This window comes from Anser cygnoides, chromosome 11, assembly GCF_040182565.1.
Source record: "Anser cygnoides isolate HZ-2024a breed goose chromosome 11, Taihu_goose_T2T_genome, whole genome shotgun sequence".
In the NCBI taxonomy this organism is placed as follows: domain Eukaryota; kingdom Metazoa; phylum Chordata; class Aves; order Anseriformes; family Anatidae; genus Anser; species Anser cygnoides.
This window is the reverse complement of record NC_089883.1, coordinates 2,167,132-2,185,905: the sequence shown is the minus strand read 5'-3', so window position 1 is coordinate 2,185,905 and position 18,774 is coordinate 2,167,132. Positions and strand designations below refer to the sequence as shown.

Sequence of the window (18,774 nt, the reverse complement as noted above, 5' to 3'; positions counted from 1 at the left end):
CCCCCACACCCCTCCCGGTGACCCCCCCGGACCCTGCCCGGGGCACGCCGCCCCCCGCCGGCTGCCGCCCCCCCATCGCCCCGCGCCCCGCTCCGCCGCCGGCGGGCACAAGGACCCAGCGCGGGCCCCGCGGCGCGCCTTTCATTCACGGCCACGCCGCGGCGGGCGGGGGGGGGGGGAGGAGGGCGGAGCCGGCGCGGCGGCCTGGCCAATGGGAGGCGGCGGAGCCGCGCGTCACGCGGCGGCGGGCCAATGGGCGCGCGCCGGGCCTGAACTTTTGCCACGGCGGACGAGTCGCTACAGCGCGGGGGCGTGGCCCGGCGCCGCGGCTCCGGCGGGAGGGGGGGGGAAAAAGCGGCGTTAACCCTTTCGCTGCCGGAGCGCCGCCCTGACCTACTTTCCCCCGGCAGCCGCCGCGGGGATCCCCCCCCCCCTCCCAGTTCCGTGCCCGCGGGGGGCTGGGAGGGGAAGGGGGCGAGCAGCGGCGGCACGGGCTCGGCGGAGGAGTGGGCGCGCGGCGGGGCTCGCGTTACCGGGGAGGGGGGGGGTGGTGGTGGTGGTAAAAAAAAGGGGGCGCGTGTCCCTTTAAGAGCGCGGCAACCCGAGCCGCTGTTTGCGCAACGGGCGGCGCGGCGCGGGGCCGCCGGAGTGTCTAGACTGGCACATGATGGGCGGCAGCCAATCGCGCCGCCGCTCGCCAGGGGCCCCGCGTGCGCGCCCGAGCCACACAAAAGCTCAGCGAGGGCGGGCGGAGCGCGGCGGCGGCAGCGGCGGCCCCGGCAGCCGGCACCCGGCGGGCCGAGCCGAGCCGAGCCGAGCCGAGCCGAGCCGAGCCGAGCCGAGCCGAGCCGAGCCGAGCCGAGCCGAGCCGAGCCGGACCGGACCCAGCACCAGCAGCACCCAGCGCCCCGCCCGCCCGCCCCCCGGATCCTCACAGCTGCCATCCATGTCCTGAAGCCGGCGTCTCTAGTTCCAAGCCTTTTCTTTTTTTTCGCTTTTTAATTTTTTTTCCTTTTTTTTTTTCCAATTTTTTTCCTTATTTTTTCCACGTTTTCCATTTTTTCTCCTTTTCCCCTACCTTTTTTCCCGTTTTCCTTTCCCCCCCTGAATTTTCCCTGATTTTTCCCTATTTTTCCCCTTTTTTCCCTAAATATCCCCTAATTTTCCCCCCTTTTTCCCTAACTTTCCCCCTTTCTTTCCCCTAAATTTTCCCTAATTTTTCCCCTTTTTTCCCCTAAATTTTCCCTTTTTTCCCCTTTCCCTCCCCCTTTTTTTTCCCTTTTTTTCCCCCTTTCCCCTTTTTTCCCCCCTATTCCCCCCCCCTTTTTTTTCCCCCTTACCCCGCGTATTTTCCCTGTCGGCTCCCGGCACCTAACACCCCCGGGGGCGCCGCTCGCCCCGCCGGGCGGCCCCCACCCCCTCCCCCTCGCCGGGCCTCCCCCCCCCCCCCCCCCCCTCCAGTTTATGCTCGGGCTCCCCTCGGCCCCGTCCCGTGCCCCCGGCCTCGCCGCCCCCCCCCCCGCCGCTCCCTTCGCGGCCCCGGCGCGGCGGCCGATGGCGGAGGGCCCGGCGCGGCGGCCGTGAGCCCGGCTCCGGGAGCGCCCCGCGGCGCCGTCTATGCCCGCCCGGCGCCCCCGCCCCGCCGCCCGCCCCATGGTGCAGCCCCGCCGCGGGCCGGGGGCGAGTCGCTGCGCAGGGCTGTGGCGGGGCGCCGCACGGAGGAGCCGCCGCGCCGGGGAGCGGGGCCCGGCCGGGAGGGAGCCCGCGGCGGCGGCGGGGCTGAGATGAGATAGAGGCGGCGGCGGCCGGCCACGAGCCCCCCCCGCGGCACAGGGGGCGGCGAGCGGCGCCGCCGGCCCCCGGCCGCCCGCGCCTCGGCGTATGTTCAGGTCCAAACGCTCGGGGCTGGTGCGGCGCCTCTGGAGGAGCCGCGTCGTGCCCGACGGCGGCGGCGGCGGCGATGGCAGCGCCACGAGCGGCGGCCGCGAGCCCGGAGCCGGCGGAGACGGCGGCGGCGGCGACGGGAGCCCGGAGCGGGGCCGCCCGGCCCTAGGGAGCGGCGGCGGGGCCGAGGAGCCGCGAGCCGGGCCGGCGGCCGGGGGGCGCCGCGGGGTCCCCCCGATGGCGGAGCGCCGGGGGGCTCGGCTCCGCGCCCCGCAGCGCCGGGACGGCACCGAGGGACCGAGCCCGAGGCGCGGCCGGGAGAGCTCCGTGACCTGCTGCCTCTTCGGCGAGCGGCAGCCGGGAGCCCCCCGGGCCGCCCCCCCCGGCCCCGACGGCGGAGCCCCCGGCGGGTCCCCGGAGCGGCGGGGCCGCGAGGCGCGGTCGCGGCTGCTGGTGCTGGAGCAGGAGCTGAAGGCCGTCACCTACTCGCTGCTGAAGCGGCTGAAGGAGCGCTCGCTGGACAGCCTGCTGGAGGCGGTGGAGTCCCGCGGGGGCATGCCGAGCGGCTGCGTGCTGGTGGCCCGCACCGAGGTGCGCCTGGGGGGCCAGGCGGCGCCCCCCCACCTCCTGCTGGGGAAGCTCTTCCGCTGGCCCGACCTGCAGCACCCCGCCGAGCTGAAGCCCCTCTGCGAGTGCCAGAGCTTCGGCGTCGCCGACGGCCCCACCGTCTGCTGCAACCCCTACCACTTCAGCCGCCTCTGTGGGCCAGGTGAGCGGCGGGGGGGGGGTGATGGGGAGGGGGTGATGGGGTTTGGGGAGGGGTCCTTAGGGTTTTGGATAGGGGGTCCAGAGCTTTGGAGAGGGGTCCTTTAGTTTTGGGGAGGGGGTCCTGAGCTTTGGAGAGGGGTCCTTTAGTTTTGGGGACGGGGTCCTGAGCTTTGGAGAGGGGTCCTTTAGTTTTGGGGAGGGGTCCCGAGCTTTGGAGAGGGGGTCCTGAAGTTTGGGGAGGGGTCCTTTAGTTTTGGGGAGGGGGTCCTGAGCTTTGGGAGGGGGTCCTTTAGCTTTGGAGTGGGGTCCTGAGCTTTGGAGAGGGGGTCCTGAGCTTTGGAGAGGGGTCCTGAGCTTTGGAGAGGGGGTCCTGGAGTTTGGGGAGGAGGATCCTGAGGTTTAGGGACGGGGTCCCGAAGTTCGGGGATCCCCCCCCCCCAATTACCCCGTGCCCGGCCAGCATGGGACAGTGACCGGCGCTTGTGAAACCCGCGCATCAACCCCCTTTCCCCTATTTTTTTTTCCTCCCCCCCCCGCGGAGGTCCCCCTGCTATTTAGGTGCCGAAGGGGCGATAATGTGCAGTTTGCATCCTGCTGGCGCCAGCCTGGCTCGCCGCTTCTCGGGGCGGCCGCGGAGCCGGGCAATTACCGCCGCGCCTCGCAGCCGCAGGGCCCCGCGCAGCCCCGCCGGGGGCTGCGGGACCGGGGGGGAACCGGGGGGCAGCCGCAACCCCACCGAGCCCTGGGCTTGGCTTGGCTTTGCACCCCCCCCCCCCCTTTTTTTTTTTTTTTTTTTTTTTGATGCGGATGGAGAAACCCCGGAGGATATCGGAATCCTGCTCACGGTCCCCTTCTTGGCAAGAGCTTTGATTTTATTTATTTTGCAATCCGGAATCCTGCCTCGCTTTGCATCACTTGGTTGAAAGAAACTTCTGTGCTCGGCACGCAGCGCCGGCGCGCTGCTTCCCCCGAAGATCGCTAGAGGCTGGAAGTAGCTTTTAGCTTCGATTGGAGGAGATGTGCGTTTATTTTAGAAGCGGCCAAAGTTTCCAAGCCGCTTTCCCGCAGCGATGGCTTTTTCCCAGCGCTCTGCGGCTCCGAGCCCCGGGCGCTTCTGGCGCGTTCCTGCTCTGCAAGGGGGTCCCTGGGCCGGGGGCCCCCCCAGTTCCAGCTCTGCCTCTACTGGGGAAGGACAGCGGGAGCCCCAGCACGGCCCTGGTGCCACCACGAATGGTGCCCCTGCGCTGGCCACGGGTGCACCTTCGTCCCCAGTTCCCCATGGGGTGATGTGATGGAGCAGCACAAGAACTCAGCCGTGCTTCGAAGAACCACGTCGTGGCACCGGGTCCGGCTCTGGCAGGGGACCTGCTGCTCCAGGGCTGGACGTTGGCTCCGTTTCCTGTTTGTTTTCTTTTTTTTTGGAGGCTGCTAAGAGCCCGTGAGGAGAGCATCTTGCTGCTGGCAGCCTGCTTGGTTAGGCCTCTCGGTGCCTGTTTCAGGATGAGGATGAGGAACCTTTTCTTTTTGAGGGGCAATAAGCCACGCCAGAGCACCACGGAGGGGATGCTAACAGCGTTTTTAATGCAATAACTCAAAGTGAGCTGCGGTTGTTACACTGAGGGACTGGTCTTCTGCTCAGTGTGGGAGCTGAGGAGCACATGCTTGTTGGAGAGGCCTGGGGTCAGCGTCCTGCCTCCGAATTTCCAGTGCAGCGCCTCCCCAACGTCAGCCCAGCGCCGGGGCCGTCCCGCAGCCCAGCTGCCTGCACGCGGCTCGGTTGCAGCGAGGCCGAGTTCTAGAAGCAAGCCACGATGGAGAAGAAAACCCCACCTCTACCCCGGGAAGTGATGGACGACCTTCCCCAGCCCGTCGCGTGGTCTTTCCGCTTCCAAGCGCAGCAGGAGCCGGATCGGTGACCCGATTCATCCAGGAGCTTCTGGGGACTCGCTGCGGGCACGTGGATGTGCTGCTGCTGAGCACCGGGCACCTTTGCGGGGCCTGGGCCAAACTGAGGACCACGGGAGCCCCCCGAGCAGCCAGGTGCTGCTGGACACACCAGAGTGACTTCGGTGGCTTTTTGGCTGAAGCCAGCCAGCCCACAGCATCGGGCTGTCCGTGCCAAGAAAGGAGCCTCTCGTCATCACCCAACGCCTGTTTTTCAGTCTTCGTAATGCGGTGTTTGGGGAGCTCTCGCTGGGCCCCCGCACGTGGCTTGGAGCCGCCGTGGTCTCCGGCACCTGGGAGCGCCGCAGCCCGGAGCACGGCTCGTGCTTCGGTTGGGGTGCCGGGGCTGGGAGGCAGGATGGTGACATTTCCACCCATAATGTCTGCCTCAGGAGGTCAGGGCTGAACCCCTGTTCTATGGAGATGTGGACATGGCTTGGTGTAGAGCTCCTAGTGGGTTCCCATTGCGAGCGGGCTTTATCCATCGTGTGTTTGCGGCCTTCTAAGTGCTCCTAACTCGGAAGAGGTTTCATTTATAGACTGAACACAACACTAACGCAAACTTTCCTATTTTCCAGAGTCTCCACCACCTCCTTACTCTCGGCTGTCTCCTAATGATGAGCAAAAGCCACTGGGTACGTGCTTTCCCTCTTTTGATCTCCACCAGCACTCGTGGTGCAGCCCCGGTGCTGGTTACCGGCACCTCTCGGCGGCGCGTCGGGCAGCAGGCGGCATCAGGGATTTTCTGCCTGCTCATTACTTCTGAGCCAAGCATCGGCTGACGGGTTTCATGCAGTAAATGAACGCCGGTTTATCATCCCAAATTGCCGTGCAGGCGCATGCAGATTTTTTCCCAAATGACACGAAGCCCTGTTCTCCGTGGGGGCGTAATGAAGGGTTCCCGGGCGCCGTGTTTTGTCTGCGCGCGGGTGCCGGAGCGCGGGGGGCGTGGGAGCTCCCGGCTGCGCCCCGGCCGGCTCCTGCCCTTCCTGTGCTTATTAACCCGAGACGGAGCCTCTCCAGGAGTCACTGCTCTGTAATTTTGGAAGGGCATTTTGCTGCTCCTGATGAATTAGAAAAGCTTTGGGAAGGGAAAAGCCCACCCTAGCCTTCGCGTCCAGAGCATCCTGCGAAGCAGATTTGCTGGTCATGGGCTGGTTTTGTTTTCCTTCTTGTTTTTTTTTTTTCTTTGTTAGGTGTGGGAAAAAACAGAGGGGGAAAAAAAAACCAAACTCGTCCCTCCCTGCTCTCCCCACTGCAGGGTAATTCCCTTCAGAAACTGCTGGTGCTGCAGGGAGGGATGGTAGGGAGCGACACGTGACTTGGTTAAAACAACAGCCAGGGCCTGAAATCTGCTTCATTGGCTTGTTTGATTGGAAAAATAATAGTTAATCTGTGAGCAAACAGTTGAGCACTTAATTAGAGGGGTGTAAGCAAGAGAGAATAACAAAGACTCTTAACTTGTTAAAACAAAGTTTCCTTCGCTTCAGCAAAGAGGAAGGAAGGAAGGAAGCAAGAATAAACAGCTTCAAGAATTTTAATGGCGATAATTAAGTATAGTAACTATGAATTGTTTAGAGGCTTAATGTAACCTTATCCAGTAAGCACCAAGTTCCTACTTGTTTGATCGACTTCGCTGCAGTTATTTCTGTGGTCGAAGCGACTCAGACTTTGCACGGTGGAGGTACGAGGTTAAACGCTGCCTTCTGGCCCGGCAGAGAGTTTTTCGGGAGGTGTGGGCAGGGGACGGGAAGCAGAGGGGCCCCGGGCATACACGTAGAGCTCGCAAATGCGGGAGGATTAAAAGCTGTGCCTTTTTTTTTTTTCTGTCTCTTTGCAGATCTATCGGATTCCACGTTGTCTTACACTGAAACAGAGGCTACAAACTCGCCCAACGTCACGCCCGGAGAGTTCTCAGGTTGGCAGGCGCTTGTGCTCCCGGGGAGCTCGGGGACTGGAGGAGGAGGAGGAGAAGCAGCAGGAGGAGAATGGGGGGGGGGGGGGGGGTTGTGCTGCGCCCTCCCCGTGCTCGGCATGAACGGGGAGAGCGAGGGCTCAGGGCGGCTGCTCGGAGACGTGCGGGCTGCGATGGGGTGCCGCCGGTGGTGGCACGCGGGGACACTCGGGTGGTGGCTGTGTGTGGCCACGCGTGGCCCTGGGGTAGGCGTGGACCCGCTGTCCCCACTGGGGTGGCGGTGAGGCTGTATCCACCGCGGTGCTGCCGCGCTGTGCTCTCGGGGTCCGTGCAGCACACAGCCTGCCCTCCCTGCCGCGGCCGGGCCCTGCGCTGCAAGCTGCAGAGCCGTCGAGGCTCCCAAGCAGAGCTTTGCTTAATGAGGCCCCGGCTTCGCCCTGCCCCACCCCTGCACCCTTTCTTGCGTTTCGTGGTGCGCAGGCACCGCCGGAGGCGGTTTTGCCTTGGAGCAGAGGATCAGGACTCGGATCCGCGTGGCGCTAGGGCTGTGCTTGTTGGTCGACCTTCTCCGGCCGTGCGGCAGGGAGGAGGCCAGAAGGGACCCACCCGTCCGTGGGACCTGCTCGTTTCCATGCCAGAAAGGACTTGGTGCGAGGCAGGGCCTGGCAGCTAGGGTCGGGGTGCACAAACCCACTGAGCTGCCTGGGGCTGAGCACCCGGCCAGGTTTGGTGCTCGCTGGGGCCGGTGCAAGCGGACGGGGTGGCGGTGACGCGGCTGGTTCGGCAAAACCCACTCCCCGAGGATGCTCAAGCCTTCAAGCGGCGTGGCGTGGCGTTGTTGTGATCGCACGGCACGTGGCCCTGTGGGCATTTTTTCGGGATGGGTCTGTATGGGAGGCTCCCCGGTGGCCACAGGTCCTGCCGTGTGCATGCCGGGGTCTTGCCGTGTGCGTGCCGCGTGGCACTGCCAAGTGGCCACGGCAGGGGAACAATTGATAGGAGCGAGGTCAGCCAGCGCTGTGCCGCGATAAACGTGTGCTCCCAGCGCCCAGCAAACATCTCTCGGGCTGGATCCGTCCCCGTAAAGCTCCCCGTGCCCGTGGCTTTTATTGTAACTTGATAATAGCCATTAATTATAGCGGCGGAGTTTTAAAAGCAGGGTTCCTGAGGATGTAATGGTTTAGCTTCTATCACAGCTGAGTTCTTTATGGGACATCTGGTGGGTTTTCTGGACTGGAAGGGAGACTTTAACTTTTACTCGAACAATATAACGATAACATGTGACCAGGATCGGGCTGAAATCGGATCCCTGCTCTCCCCCTGCGTGGTTTCAAATGGTGTAACTTTTAATAAGAGTCTGGGGCTGCGTGATTTATTTTTCCCCAGTGCTCCTGATGGCTGAAAGAGGATAAGAGCTTCACTGAAATTAACCCGTACTTGTCATCGCCGCAGAGTAAAAGGGAAAAAAAAAAAGCACTTAGGCCGTGGTCTCTCTGCCATGTTTCGGTTTGTTTATTCTCCATCCCGACTTGTTTAATGGGCCGGTGCAAACGGCACACAAAGCACGCGGCCTGCCCTGCCCGCGTTGTGTGTACCGAAGGAAGGAACTGTGCATTTAGCTCCCCTTCCAAAAATAAGGACGTTTTGGATCTAGCATCAAGCCGCTACTATTTATTGCTCCGGCTTTGATCATCAAAAAGGCTTTTCCTCCGAAAACCACAAGATTCAGTTTGGGGTAACAAAGAGCGCCATTCTTGTGCTGTTGCTCGTTTGCTTGACGGACTTCTAAACGGGAAGCTTTAGCGTGAAGTAGAAAGATCATCTCTTCATACGTACAAAAACTGAAAATGCTGTTTGAAGCAGGCCTTTTCATGGTTATAACAGGGATCTTTACAGTCTGAAAGGCTGAAGCCTGATGTTTGGGCCACAACACAGGGTTGTCTGCCCATGGGTAACTCCGTGGAGAGCGGGTTTTGGGAGCGTACGTGACCGGGTTGGGAGCACTTCGTGTTCCTCGGTCAAGTGCAATGGTCGGGAAGGGCCTGGGGTGGTGGAGGAGGCACTTGGAGGTCTTTGATCCCAAGTTTCCAGGAGCTGAAGCATCACCACGTTTAGGCACACAGGAGTTTGCGGGGCGTCTGCCTCTTGCCTGCGTGAGATTTACCGGTGCAGCCGGATCCTGGGGATCCATCGGGGCTGGTCCCCGGGGGGATCTGAAGAGGAAAACCTGGTGTTTCGTGGTCCCGTGGAGCCCAGGCAGGTTTCTGTGGGCAGGCTCGCAGGGACAGGCAGCCACGTGGGGACACCCAGGTCACTGCCCCGGCCTGGGGCTGCCGGCGGTGGCTCCGTGCCGCGGTCACCCAGGAGGGGCACATCCGCAGCCCAGCTCACTGGGACAGGGCTGGGGAAATACCAGGGAAAGGGCAAAATCCAGCGAGGCAGAAACAAAGCTCAGCCCCGTGACTCATAACTGGTGGAACATTTGTAGTAATTTCTCTCTCTTTTTTTTTTTTTTTTTTCCCCTCTTCCCCTCAGACTTGGCTCCTCAGCAGTGCCAAGAAGCTGCTGTACCCGTTAGACTCGCCAGGCTTGTAGAGGGCTGCGCGGCTCTGCAAACTGGTTCGGGGTGCTGGGGCCGGGCTGCAGCAGCGAGCAGCCCGGCCCCGGGGGCTTTGCCGTTCCCTGCCTCCCCCAGGGCTCTTCCTCACCCCGAAAGACCCCGTTCCTCGCCTTCCCAGTGGACAAAACCTCGTAAATTTGTATGAGCAGCGATCCCGAGATGCTGTGGTCTTGTTCATGGTGGCGTCGAGCTCTCCAAGGGCTGTGCTGGAGCCAGGGCAGGAGCAGGGGCGGCGGTGCTGCTTGCCAGGAGCAGTTTGTGGAGCAGTTCGTCCATCCTCTGGAGGCTGTGGGATCGTGTTGGGGCATTGCTTTTCCTCGAGCAGCTCTCGGGACGGGGAGGTCTGAGCCGCAGGAGCAGGCAGCAGCCCGACGATGCCGCGTGCAGCTCCCGCGGCAGCCGGTGCCAAGCCTTTGTGCTCGCTCCTCTGCCCCGAAACGAGCCGCTTGTCACGCCGCCTCGCCTCGTGTGCCGCCGCACGCCCGCTCCTTGTTCCTCGCCTAGCCGGGAGCCGTAGAAATCTTTGCGCGGAAAAGTTGCATTGTTCGGAGGGCAAGGCCTTTGGGAATCGGCGCTGCCTGCGAGGCTCGAGCCCCGCGTGTGGCAGGGCTTTGCAGCGGGGAACGGCTCCTCGCCATGCCTCCACGCCTCCCTCCCGCACGGTCCCCTTGCTACAAGCCCTGTCGAGGGCTTGTGCCTGCACCCGGGGGCTCTGCAGGAGGCGCCGGGGAAGATGCTGCCGTAGGTGTTCCAAAACCGGCGTGCTGCTCGGTTCAGAAATGAATTCGCTTCCCCTGTGCTCAGGCTCTTTGAGAGTTTCAGCCCTGGTGGGCTCGCTCGTAGCGTCCGAAAGGTGCGGCTGGGACACTGATAAAGGTCTGGGATGAATTTGGGGCATTTGGGAGCCTCGTCCGAAAGGATGGAGCTGGTGCGGAAACACACGAATGGATCCAAAACCTGGAAAATGAAAGGCTTGTGTGCAGAGCTGGGCTCCGCCAAAGGATGCGCTCTGCATTACTCCGACGTTGGCAGAGGACAAGCGTGAATTAACAGAGAGTGGAGAAACCGAGACCGAGTGGGCCAGAGCTCATTTAAATCATTTTTTTTCGAGGCCTGGGAGGCCAGAGGAGCTGCTCGTGGTGGCGGTGGGATGCGGGGACGGCGTCCCTGTGTGCCTCAGGGTGGCTCAGCCCCGCTGCAGTGATGTCCCGGCTACAAACGGAGAGCTGCAGGGTGGCTTTCTCTGCTTCCAGCAGCCTTGGGGCGATCTTCGGGAAGCGTATTTCCAAATGCACTGAATGGAGAAAGTGAGCGTCTCCCTTCCTCTCCCCCCAGAAATAACAGGCCGCGAGGATTTATGCTAACAAGGAAATTTATGAAGATCCTCTGTGTTAGGGATAGGAAAAAAAAAAAAAAAAAGCCTATAAATATGTAAGGCGGATGTGTGTGGAAACTGGGCAAACACTGCCCTTTCCAGACTGGGGGAGAGACTGGGAAATTACCTGCTAATAGAAAACCTGGTATTTTTCTCGTTAGTCGGGTGGCAGTTTCTGCTGGAGGTGATGAGGCCGGGGGGGGTTTGCAGTGGGTTTGGGAACATTTTGGGGCTGGGGGCTGAAGCTGGGACCGGGCAGCATCGCCGAGCCTCTTCCTCCTGTCTGCCTCCGTCCTGCTACAGCAAACAGACATCCCTCCTAAAAAACGAGCGGAGCGTATCTGTGCATCCAGCTTAATCACAGACAGATGTTTATTTGGGCCAGTAATGGTTTTGGTTTCCTTTTTCTTTCATATTTAACTTAAAGCTCGCTGGCGTGTCTGACTCGGAGCAGTCCATAACAATCAGGGTTTGGCTAAAAGGTTTTCTCGTCGGAGGAGCGCGCGCGTTGCCAAGAGCTACTTCTTTGATGCAAAAAAATACATCCTGGAGGTGCTTTGTCAGATGTTTTTATATTAAACATTTTTCCTCCATAGTTTTAAGTTTGCCAACGGGAAATAAAGTGCATCTATTTTCCAATGTGCTTCAAGAGAGGAATTCTGCGCTCCGCGTGAAGGTTTTCCCCCACGGCCCGTGGGCTGCATGGATGCTGGAACGCAGATCAGAGAGCGCGGACCGCGCAGCGTCCTTCCCTTCCCTTCCCTTCCCTTCCCTTCCCTTCCCTTCCCTTCCCTTCCCTTCCCTTCCCTTCCCTTCCCTTCCCTTCCCTTCCCTTCCCTTCCCTTCCCTTCCCTTCCCTTCCCTTCCCTTCCCTTCCCTTCCCTTCCCTTCCCTTCCCTTCCCTTCCCTTCCCTTCCCTTCCCTTCCCTTCCCTTCCCTTCCCTTCCCTTCCCTTCCCTTCCCTTCCCTTCCCTTCCCGGAGGACATCACAACACCAAACCTCGCTGTGGGTGCGAAGCCTCCAGCCCTGCCTGGCCCCGACACCAAAGGCAGCCCCGAATCGCCGAGCGAGCCCCGCAGGGAAGGTGGGGAAGTCCTCGGGGATGGCACCCCCGGCTTGCAGCACCGATCCCTTTCAGAGACAGAGGTGTGCAACGAGTGTCCTCAAGCTCTCTGGGCTGGTGATGAGTCCTCCGGAGCCTGCAGGTCTACAGGAGGGTCCTTGTTGGATTTATTACCTTGGGGCTTGCCGCAGCGGTGGCGCCGGTGGCAGCTCCTGGCACGGAGCTGTTGGTTCCTGCGGGGTGGAAGGGGAACGAGGAGCAGTGCCCGGAGGTGGGGCAGCACGGAGACCTCGCCGGCCTGCAGCTGAACCCATCTGGAGCATCAGGACTCAGCAAACACAGCCTCCGGGGCAAGCCTGATGCGTGGAAAAAACCCTTTAGATCCAGGCTGCGGGGACGTTCCCGCGTGCGGAGCTCCCTCCGGTGCAGCGGGTGGCTCGGGTCGGGTCCCCGGCCCCGTGGTGTGTTTTGGGGTCCGCAGGAGCTCGCCCACACTTTGTTGCCTGTGCACCTTCGTCTCGCCTTGCACACCCAACGTCCCGTGCGGAGCAGTGGGGAGGTGGTGCTGAACCCGTCAGCAGGAGGAGGAGGAAATTTCGGCGGTGGCCACGCAGCTGTGGAAGGGTTTCTAAGGCGAGCGCCACCTGTTCGTAAAAATATCCTGCGGGTTAGGAGCTCGCAACGCAAGCCTTTTGGGTTTTGGAATTGATTTCTGAGCTGGGCCAGGTTAGTAGTGTGGGGAGGGGAAATGAATTTCAGAAAGGGTGAGGGACTGCTGGGGAATTCGCTGGAGATGCGAGGAGAGGTTTGTGTGCAGGGAAAGGGCAGTTGGCGCTGCGGGCATCCCAGGGAGGGATCTCAGGGTCTGCAGCTCCTGTGCTGTGAGAGGACATCACCGGCCTCCAAAAGAGCTGTCCTCCAGGAGGAAAGGTGTCGTCTGGGATGGAAAATGGAGAAGTGTCAGCGATGCTCACAGGCTCAGTGGGGCAGTGGAGCTGGAATCGGCCCCATCACAGCCCACCATGTGTGTTACTCCACCTGTAAGAGCATCCTTCCTCTTCCATCGGTCCTGCTTTAGCAGGCAGCACTTAGAAAAATGTGGACGATCAGAGCTGTCCCTGCTCCAGAAGGACAGAAAGAATGGGAGCTGGCTGCCAGAGCCCTGGGATCGTTTGTCTACGGCAACACAGCCCGCGTCTTGCACAGCCAGTGGCAGGAGGTTGGGCTCATCGATATTTGGCCCCGTGCCTGCTGCGGGATTAAAGCAGCTTTGCAGACGGTGCCTCTGCATTGGGGCACGCACGCAGAGCTCCCCAGGACGTGAGAAATGGCCGTGGTGGAGCCGCTAGGATGGTGTAAAGCCAATGTACCGGGGTGCCTGGGGTGCTCTGGGAGCAGCGCCCCGTCGCGGAGGGAACCGATGGCAGTGCTGGGGATGGGGCACGCGGTGGGTGCCTGGAGGACAAAGCCCCAGAGGTGCTGTCCCTCTGCAGCGGGGACTGTTCTGCAAGGGGACGGCACGAGCAGCGTTTGGGGAGCAGCGTGGGGACGGCACGAGCAGCGTTTGGGGAGCAGCGTTGTGCTGGGGGCGCTGCGTTTCGCTGGGCGTGTTGCAGAGGAGAGACTCAGTCGCCTCTCCTCTTCCTCCCTTACCTGGAACCGGGCTGGCTTTCTGCAGCTAGCCGAGATGTTTTCAGCATAGAAGTTCTTGGAGTGAGTACAACACCCAGATAAAATATGTTTTTGTCTGTGGTTCATTGAGTAGTTATGATGTTTGGCCTTGAATCACAGAGTAATCACATCCCTCGCTTCTCCAAGCACCTAAGCATCACACTTGGAAAAAAAAAAAGAAAAAAAGAAACATCAGGAAGTAAGCAAGTTACTTAAAAGTAAATTAGTTTAATCTTTGTAGCCAAAACACTACATTCTTGCACCCTATTAGGAGTTGGATATGGCTTTCTAGGTAGTAAAAGTCCTTTTGATGTAACTCCGGTTGTGTCTTTTAAGCAGTGCACATCTGATGGCACGGCTTTGTTTGAACTCCCTCTCTGTGCGTGTTTTACTTCTTAAATGGATTTGCTGAATACTGGACACAGTGTATTGCTGACCTTTGAAAACGGTGAATGTTTTGAAGGGGAATTTTGGCTTCTTGGAGCGACCTGTAGAGAGAGGCTAGCATTCAGAGTTACAGTAATAGATTTTTTTTTATTTTTTTGGTGGCACTTTGATGAGTGAGAGGTGTTTATAGGCTTGATTCATAACCGAGTTACTAAGGTTTTCCACGGAAATAACTTATTAAATCTGTGGCGCTTACCGAAACGATTGAAGTCCGTCGATTTGCTATTCATCAAAGGCACCTCCTTTCCTGGACGCCAGTCCCTAACTCAGCATTTTACCTCTGGAGGATGCTCAAATCCAAGCGGGGTGTGCGGTGCGGGAGCTCGAGACGTGTTTTAGTAAGAAAGAGAAAAAAAAAAATACCCCAAGACAAACTGGAAAAAAAAAAAAAAAAAAGACTTCAGGAAAAACATCTCCCGTCCCTCAGAGCGGCTGATGGCTAAACCTGCCTCTCTGGAACACTGCTTATTTGTGTGGCTTTCACTTCGCCGCTCAGCAGCCGAAAAGTACATCCCTTTACTGCCTCTGGCCGGGCTGCTGCCGGCTTTGAAGTGCCTCGCGTCCCTGGAACCACAGGTTAAATCTGCTGGCGAAGGAGACTCGGCTCTTTGTCCTCCCAAAGTGCTCGGGATCGGCGGGGATTAGGCACACGGCTGTTCCTGTTTGAATCATGGCACGGGGTGAAGATGCGCCGTGCTGGGGGCATCGGGCTTGCAGGGTGCTGTGTTTGCTCACCCACCCATTTTGTGCCTTTCCCTTGGTGGCTTCCCCAAAAAGAGGGTGGTTAGCCTGGAGAAAAGCCTTGCTGTAGGGCTGAGAGCGCGGAGAGGGGAGGGATGAGGTCTGGGCTCCTTGTCGAGCTGGTGCTGGATAACCATCCCACGTGTCGTTTCTTTCACGCCCAAGATGACCAGACCTGAACTCCCCCATGCTACAAAACCCGTTCCTGCCTCTCCTCTTGGGTGCAGACTTGCTCTGGGAGCAGCCCGACTGTGATGCTTTCCATGCAGGCGGTGCTTTAGGTTCTGGGTTGTGAAAGCCCGTATACAGAACCTGCTAAAAGGTCAAATTCCCAGCGATAGAAGAAAGGAGTCACTAGAGATTATTCACGTATCTGTTTATGCAATTATTCATTTCAGCAGTTTTTCATTACTGGGGGAGCAGGAGGCCTTTCCTGGCTGTCCGAGGGCCCCGTGCAGCAGGGTCGATGTGGTCCAGCCCTGCAGCATCGCCGCTGCTCTCCTCCATTAACCTCGGTCCTGCAGCGGCCTCAACACGGGTCGGGGCAGGTGGGGCCAGGCTCTTCCCTCTGCCCTGGGAAAGCCGGAGGCATCCAGAGGATGCCGAGTTCTTCCCAGTGGTTTTTCTTTGTTTGGGTCCATCTAAAAGAGGGGAGCCTCCAAACGTGGCCTCTGGCACCTGCAGGGGCTGTGCCACCTCCACCAGCAGCTGCTCCCTTCTCCTTTTCCTTCCCATCCCTCTCAGAGCATGGTTCCCAGAGCAAACCCTGGACCAAAACCCTCGTTCTCTCCCCAAAGTGCCATTTATCTGTGTACCCTGTCTCACATTTGCTGTCCCAGCTGGACCGATGGCAGATTCATGGTCTCCACGCTTGGGTTTTGTAGCGCTGTGCCGGTGGCCGTCCTCCCCTTCCTCCGCCTGTGTTGGGCTTTATGGATTTGGGGACAGTCCTCGCCCTAGGCAGGAGGATCAGGCTGCCCTTCCCTGGCTCAGCTGGGCTTCAGAGGCTGGAGGAGGAGCTGGAGGCTTCGTCCTGCTGCAGGGCATCTCCTGATGCTGCAGTGCCCACGCGCGGTGCCCATGGGGGTGCCCCCGTCGCTCCCTCTGTGCATGGAGCGCGGCTCCCAGCTGGGGCTCTGGTTTTGGCAAGGGCACGCTCTTACCCCGTGGGGAGTCAGGAAGCACAAAAGCCTTTAACTTTATGAATCGGTGCCGGATCCAGCAAGCGCCGTGCCGGGGATACCTGGGAAGGATTCCTCGCAGCAGCGCTGAGGAAGGTTCAAGACACAGATGTGTCAGTTTTATCTATATATTCCATTAGAAGGAGCGAAGTGTGCCAGCAGAAAGGCTATTTTTCAGCTCTTTCCATTTATTAAGGTCTCGTTTGCTAAGATTTTTCCACTCAAAGAGCCAAAGAATGTTAAAGACTTTCTTAAAGGAGAAAAAAAGCCAGCTGCTTTACTCTTTCACACATAGTGATGCAAACTGCTGTTGACTATTTAAGAAAGAAAAAAAATGGATATAATAAAGAACAGAATGCATTTCCTGGTTCGAAAACCAGCCCGGCAGGCACTTGAAAAGAGGTGTCACACTTGCGGCATCTGCTCGGTGGGTGCTGACAGCGCTGTGCCATCTCCTATGTGTTCACCCTGTCTCTGGAGGCTGGGGAGCGGCAGACGTGCTGCTCAGAGCACGTCGCTTTTCCTTCGTTTCCTTGTTTTTTCCCAGGCCGTTACAAAACGTGGCCAGTTCTGGTGGAGGGGCGAGTGCCCGGCTCAGACAACGGCCGCTTGTGAGCTGCCGCGCCGGGCTGTGCGCTGGGAAGAATGGCGCGGTTGATCCGTCTTCCCCCGCCACAAGGCGCTGCGATCCCTGACCGGCTGTCCCCGGCGTGCCCGGGCGGCAGAGAAAGCAAACATTGACCGTGGTGGCTGTAAACGCTCCTGGCTCTGCTCTCAGCCCCTTCTGAACAAATGCCGTTGTGTCCCCGCTCCTCGCGGTGGCTGGGTGAGCACGGTCACATCTTCCTCGTGCGCTGCAGCTCGCGCCCGTTTGCTCTTTGAGCCTTGAAGTGAGCAGCACGTGAAAATGAGACAGCTGTATACTTTTTCTCCATTTTTCTTTTAAGGTGAATGGGAATCGTAGCATATCTTTTTGCAAAAAGGGAACCGCAGAATTGCACTGTGTTTTGCCTTGTGCTCGTGTTTCTTTAGAGTCTGATGCTTGCAAAAGGGAATCAAATGGATGGGGAAGGGTCTTTCCACTAATTAAGTCTAAGCAGTAAGCAGGGGAAGCGACGTACTAAAGTGTTAAAGACATTTTGAAATATCCCACAGACAATTGAATGGGTTGGCTCCTGTAGCGTCCTCCTCTTGGGCTTAAGTGGCTGATGGTGCTCTCAGCTCATGTCCAGGTGTTGCGTTGCATTGCGTTGTGTTGCATTGTGTTGGGTTGAGTTGGGTTAGGTTGAGTTGTGTTGCGTTGCCTTGCGTTGGGACTTCTGGTGGAGTAAAAGTGGTGTGGCCCTGCTAGTATTGGCCATAGGGGAGTACGGCTTCGGCTGACCCTGCTTGTCCAAAAAGAGGAGGAGCTCTCTTCAGGCTCTGAGGAAAGCTCCAGGGACAAAGTTGAGCCAGGTCTCGGAGCTTAAAGTTGCTGGTAATTACAAAAAAACTCCTTATCTAAATTTCAATCCGTTTGGTTTATTTAGTGCAACAGCTTGGTGCACCCAGCTGTGCACGGAGCGAGCAGATGCAAAAAATGGGAGTTAAATGTCGGGCACCCAAACCATCCCTAGAAGATGCGTGTGTCTGCATCCTCCACTGAGGTCTCGAGCTGTTTCTGCCCCAGGGCTGATAATGGTGCAGCCGAATCCATGAGGTTTTGATTGAAGCCCATTCAAAGCTGGAGGACCCCTTCTAGTAAGGTTTTATGAAAGCCTGGAAGCGAGATGCCGTGGCTTGGATGGGCACGTGGGCGCCTGCCCTGGAACACAAGGGGCAGCCCTTCGTGGGGAGTCCTGGGCCTGTTTTCCCCCAAGTGTCTCAGGAAGTGCTTTCTGAGATCTGCAAAGAAAAACCCAACCAACCAAAAAAAAAAAAAAAAAAAGAAACCAACAAAACTTTATGAATCAATTGGGAAGCCAGTAAAAATTAGTAGTAACAAGCTCATTTCAATAGAAATGGGTTTGCTGCTCTGCCGGCTGCCAACCATTTATGAGACTGGCTCAGTGCCGGCGAGCAGGGTCCAGCACACTGCATCCTTCCACCCTCCTGCTGCTGGAAATAATTTGTGACTTAAAAAAAATAAATAACGCTATTGTGGAGCTTGTTTTATGGTTGGGGCCTGAGTTGGGCAAGGGTGACAGCTCCAGCTCCAGAGTTTGCAAAAGCTGGCTGGGGGCTTTCTCCTCCATCTCATGTGGGTTTCTGCTGGGTTTCCGCAGTGCAAGCGAGGACGCTGGTGGGTGGGTGTTGGATCCACGGCACGTTCAGTCGGCTCCCCAGATCCAGGGCAAGGAGAGGAGAGCTGGGGCAGGTGGCCGTGCCGAGGCAAGAGGCTGCCATGTGTTGGGTAGCTCAGCGGCACGTAGCAAAAGCCTTACCTGGGGCAAGCAGCCTGGGTTTTGATGCTGGTGCCCCAGACGTGTCTTCTCGTGTCATGTTTTCTGCCCCGTTGGTTCGTTTTTCCTGCAGGGAACCTGCCGAAATGCTGCATGCAGGGAAGTGAACGGGCTGGTTGGTCCGAATGGCAGCGATAGCTAACTTGTTGACCTGCTGCAGTCTATAGCCATCGGTGGTAGTTGGTTGACGCGTTAGGAGTAAGCCCACCAGAGGACCCCTGTGGTGGCATGGCTGTTGTGCATCAGTAACGGCCCTTGGGAGGTGGCGTTTCCTAAAGGCCAGCGTGTTGCAGGCTTCAGGTGGCTTCTAGGGGGACGCAGCCACAGGGTTGCTGTGGTTTTTGGAGACCCCATCACAGGACGGCACCAGCCTGGCTCTTACTCCATCGCTTGGCCCCCATCCTCCTGGTTCAGCCGAAGCCATTTCGGTTTGCTGTGTGAGCTCCTGTCCTTGTGGGATGGGTGATCCTGGGACAAGGGGTGGGCAAGAGGAGGCTCAGGCTGGTTCGTGTCCCTCGACGAGCTGTAGCACGCTGGGTGCTGGCTTTCCAAGCCCAGCTGATGCATTTGCCTCATCTTCTGGCAGACTTGAGCACAGGAGGGCTCTGTCTGCAGGACAAGGTGGCTTTGGCAAGCGAGCAGCTCAAGGCCGGGCAGGATGGGGCTGGGGGCAGCCTGGGCTGGTGGGACGTGTTCTTGCCCATCGCAGGGGGGCGGATGGCC

The 18,774-nt window shown here is 59.1% G+C and overlaps 1 protein-coding gene across 1 annotated transcript in view; it reads left to right on the top strand.

Moving 5' to 3' along the window:
• The first annotated feature begins 1,540 nt into the window (after positions 1 to 1,540).
• The window catches only part of SMAD6 (SMAD family member 6), a 34,887-nt gene continuing 17,653 nt past the window's right edge, over positions 1,541 to 18,774 (top strand). Inside the window, exons 1-3 of the mRNA XM_067003537.1 lie at positions 1,541 to 2,653; positions 5,175 to 5,231; positions 6,437 to 6,514. Coding sequence (XP_066859638.1) covers positions 1,882 to 2,653; positions 5,175 to 5,231; positions 6,437 to 6,514 — 907 coding nt within the window. The 5' untranslated portion in view covers positions 1,541 to 1,881. The remainder of the gene's footprint in view (positions 2,654 to 5,174; positions 5,232 to 6,436; positions 6,515 to 18,774) is intronic.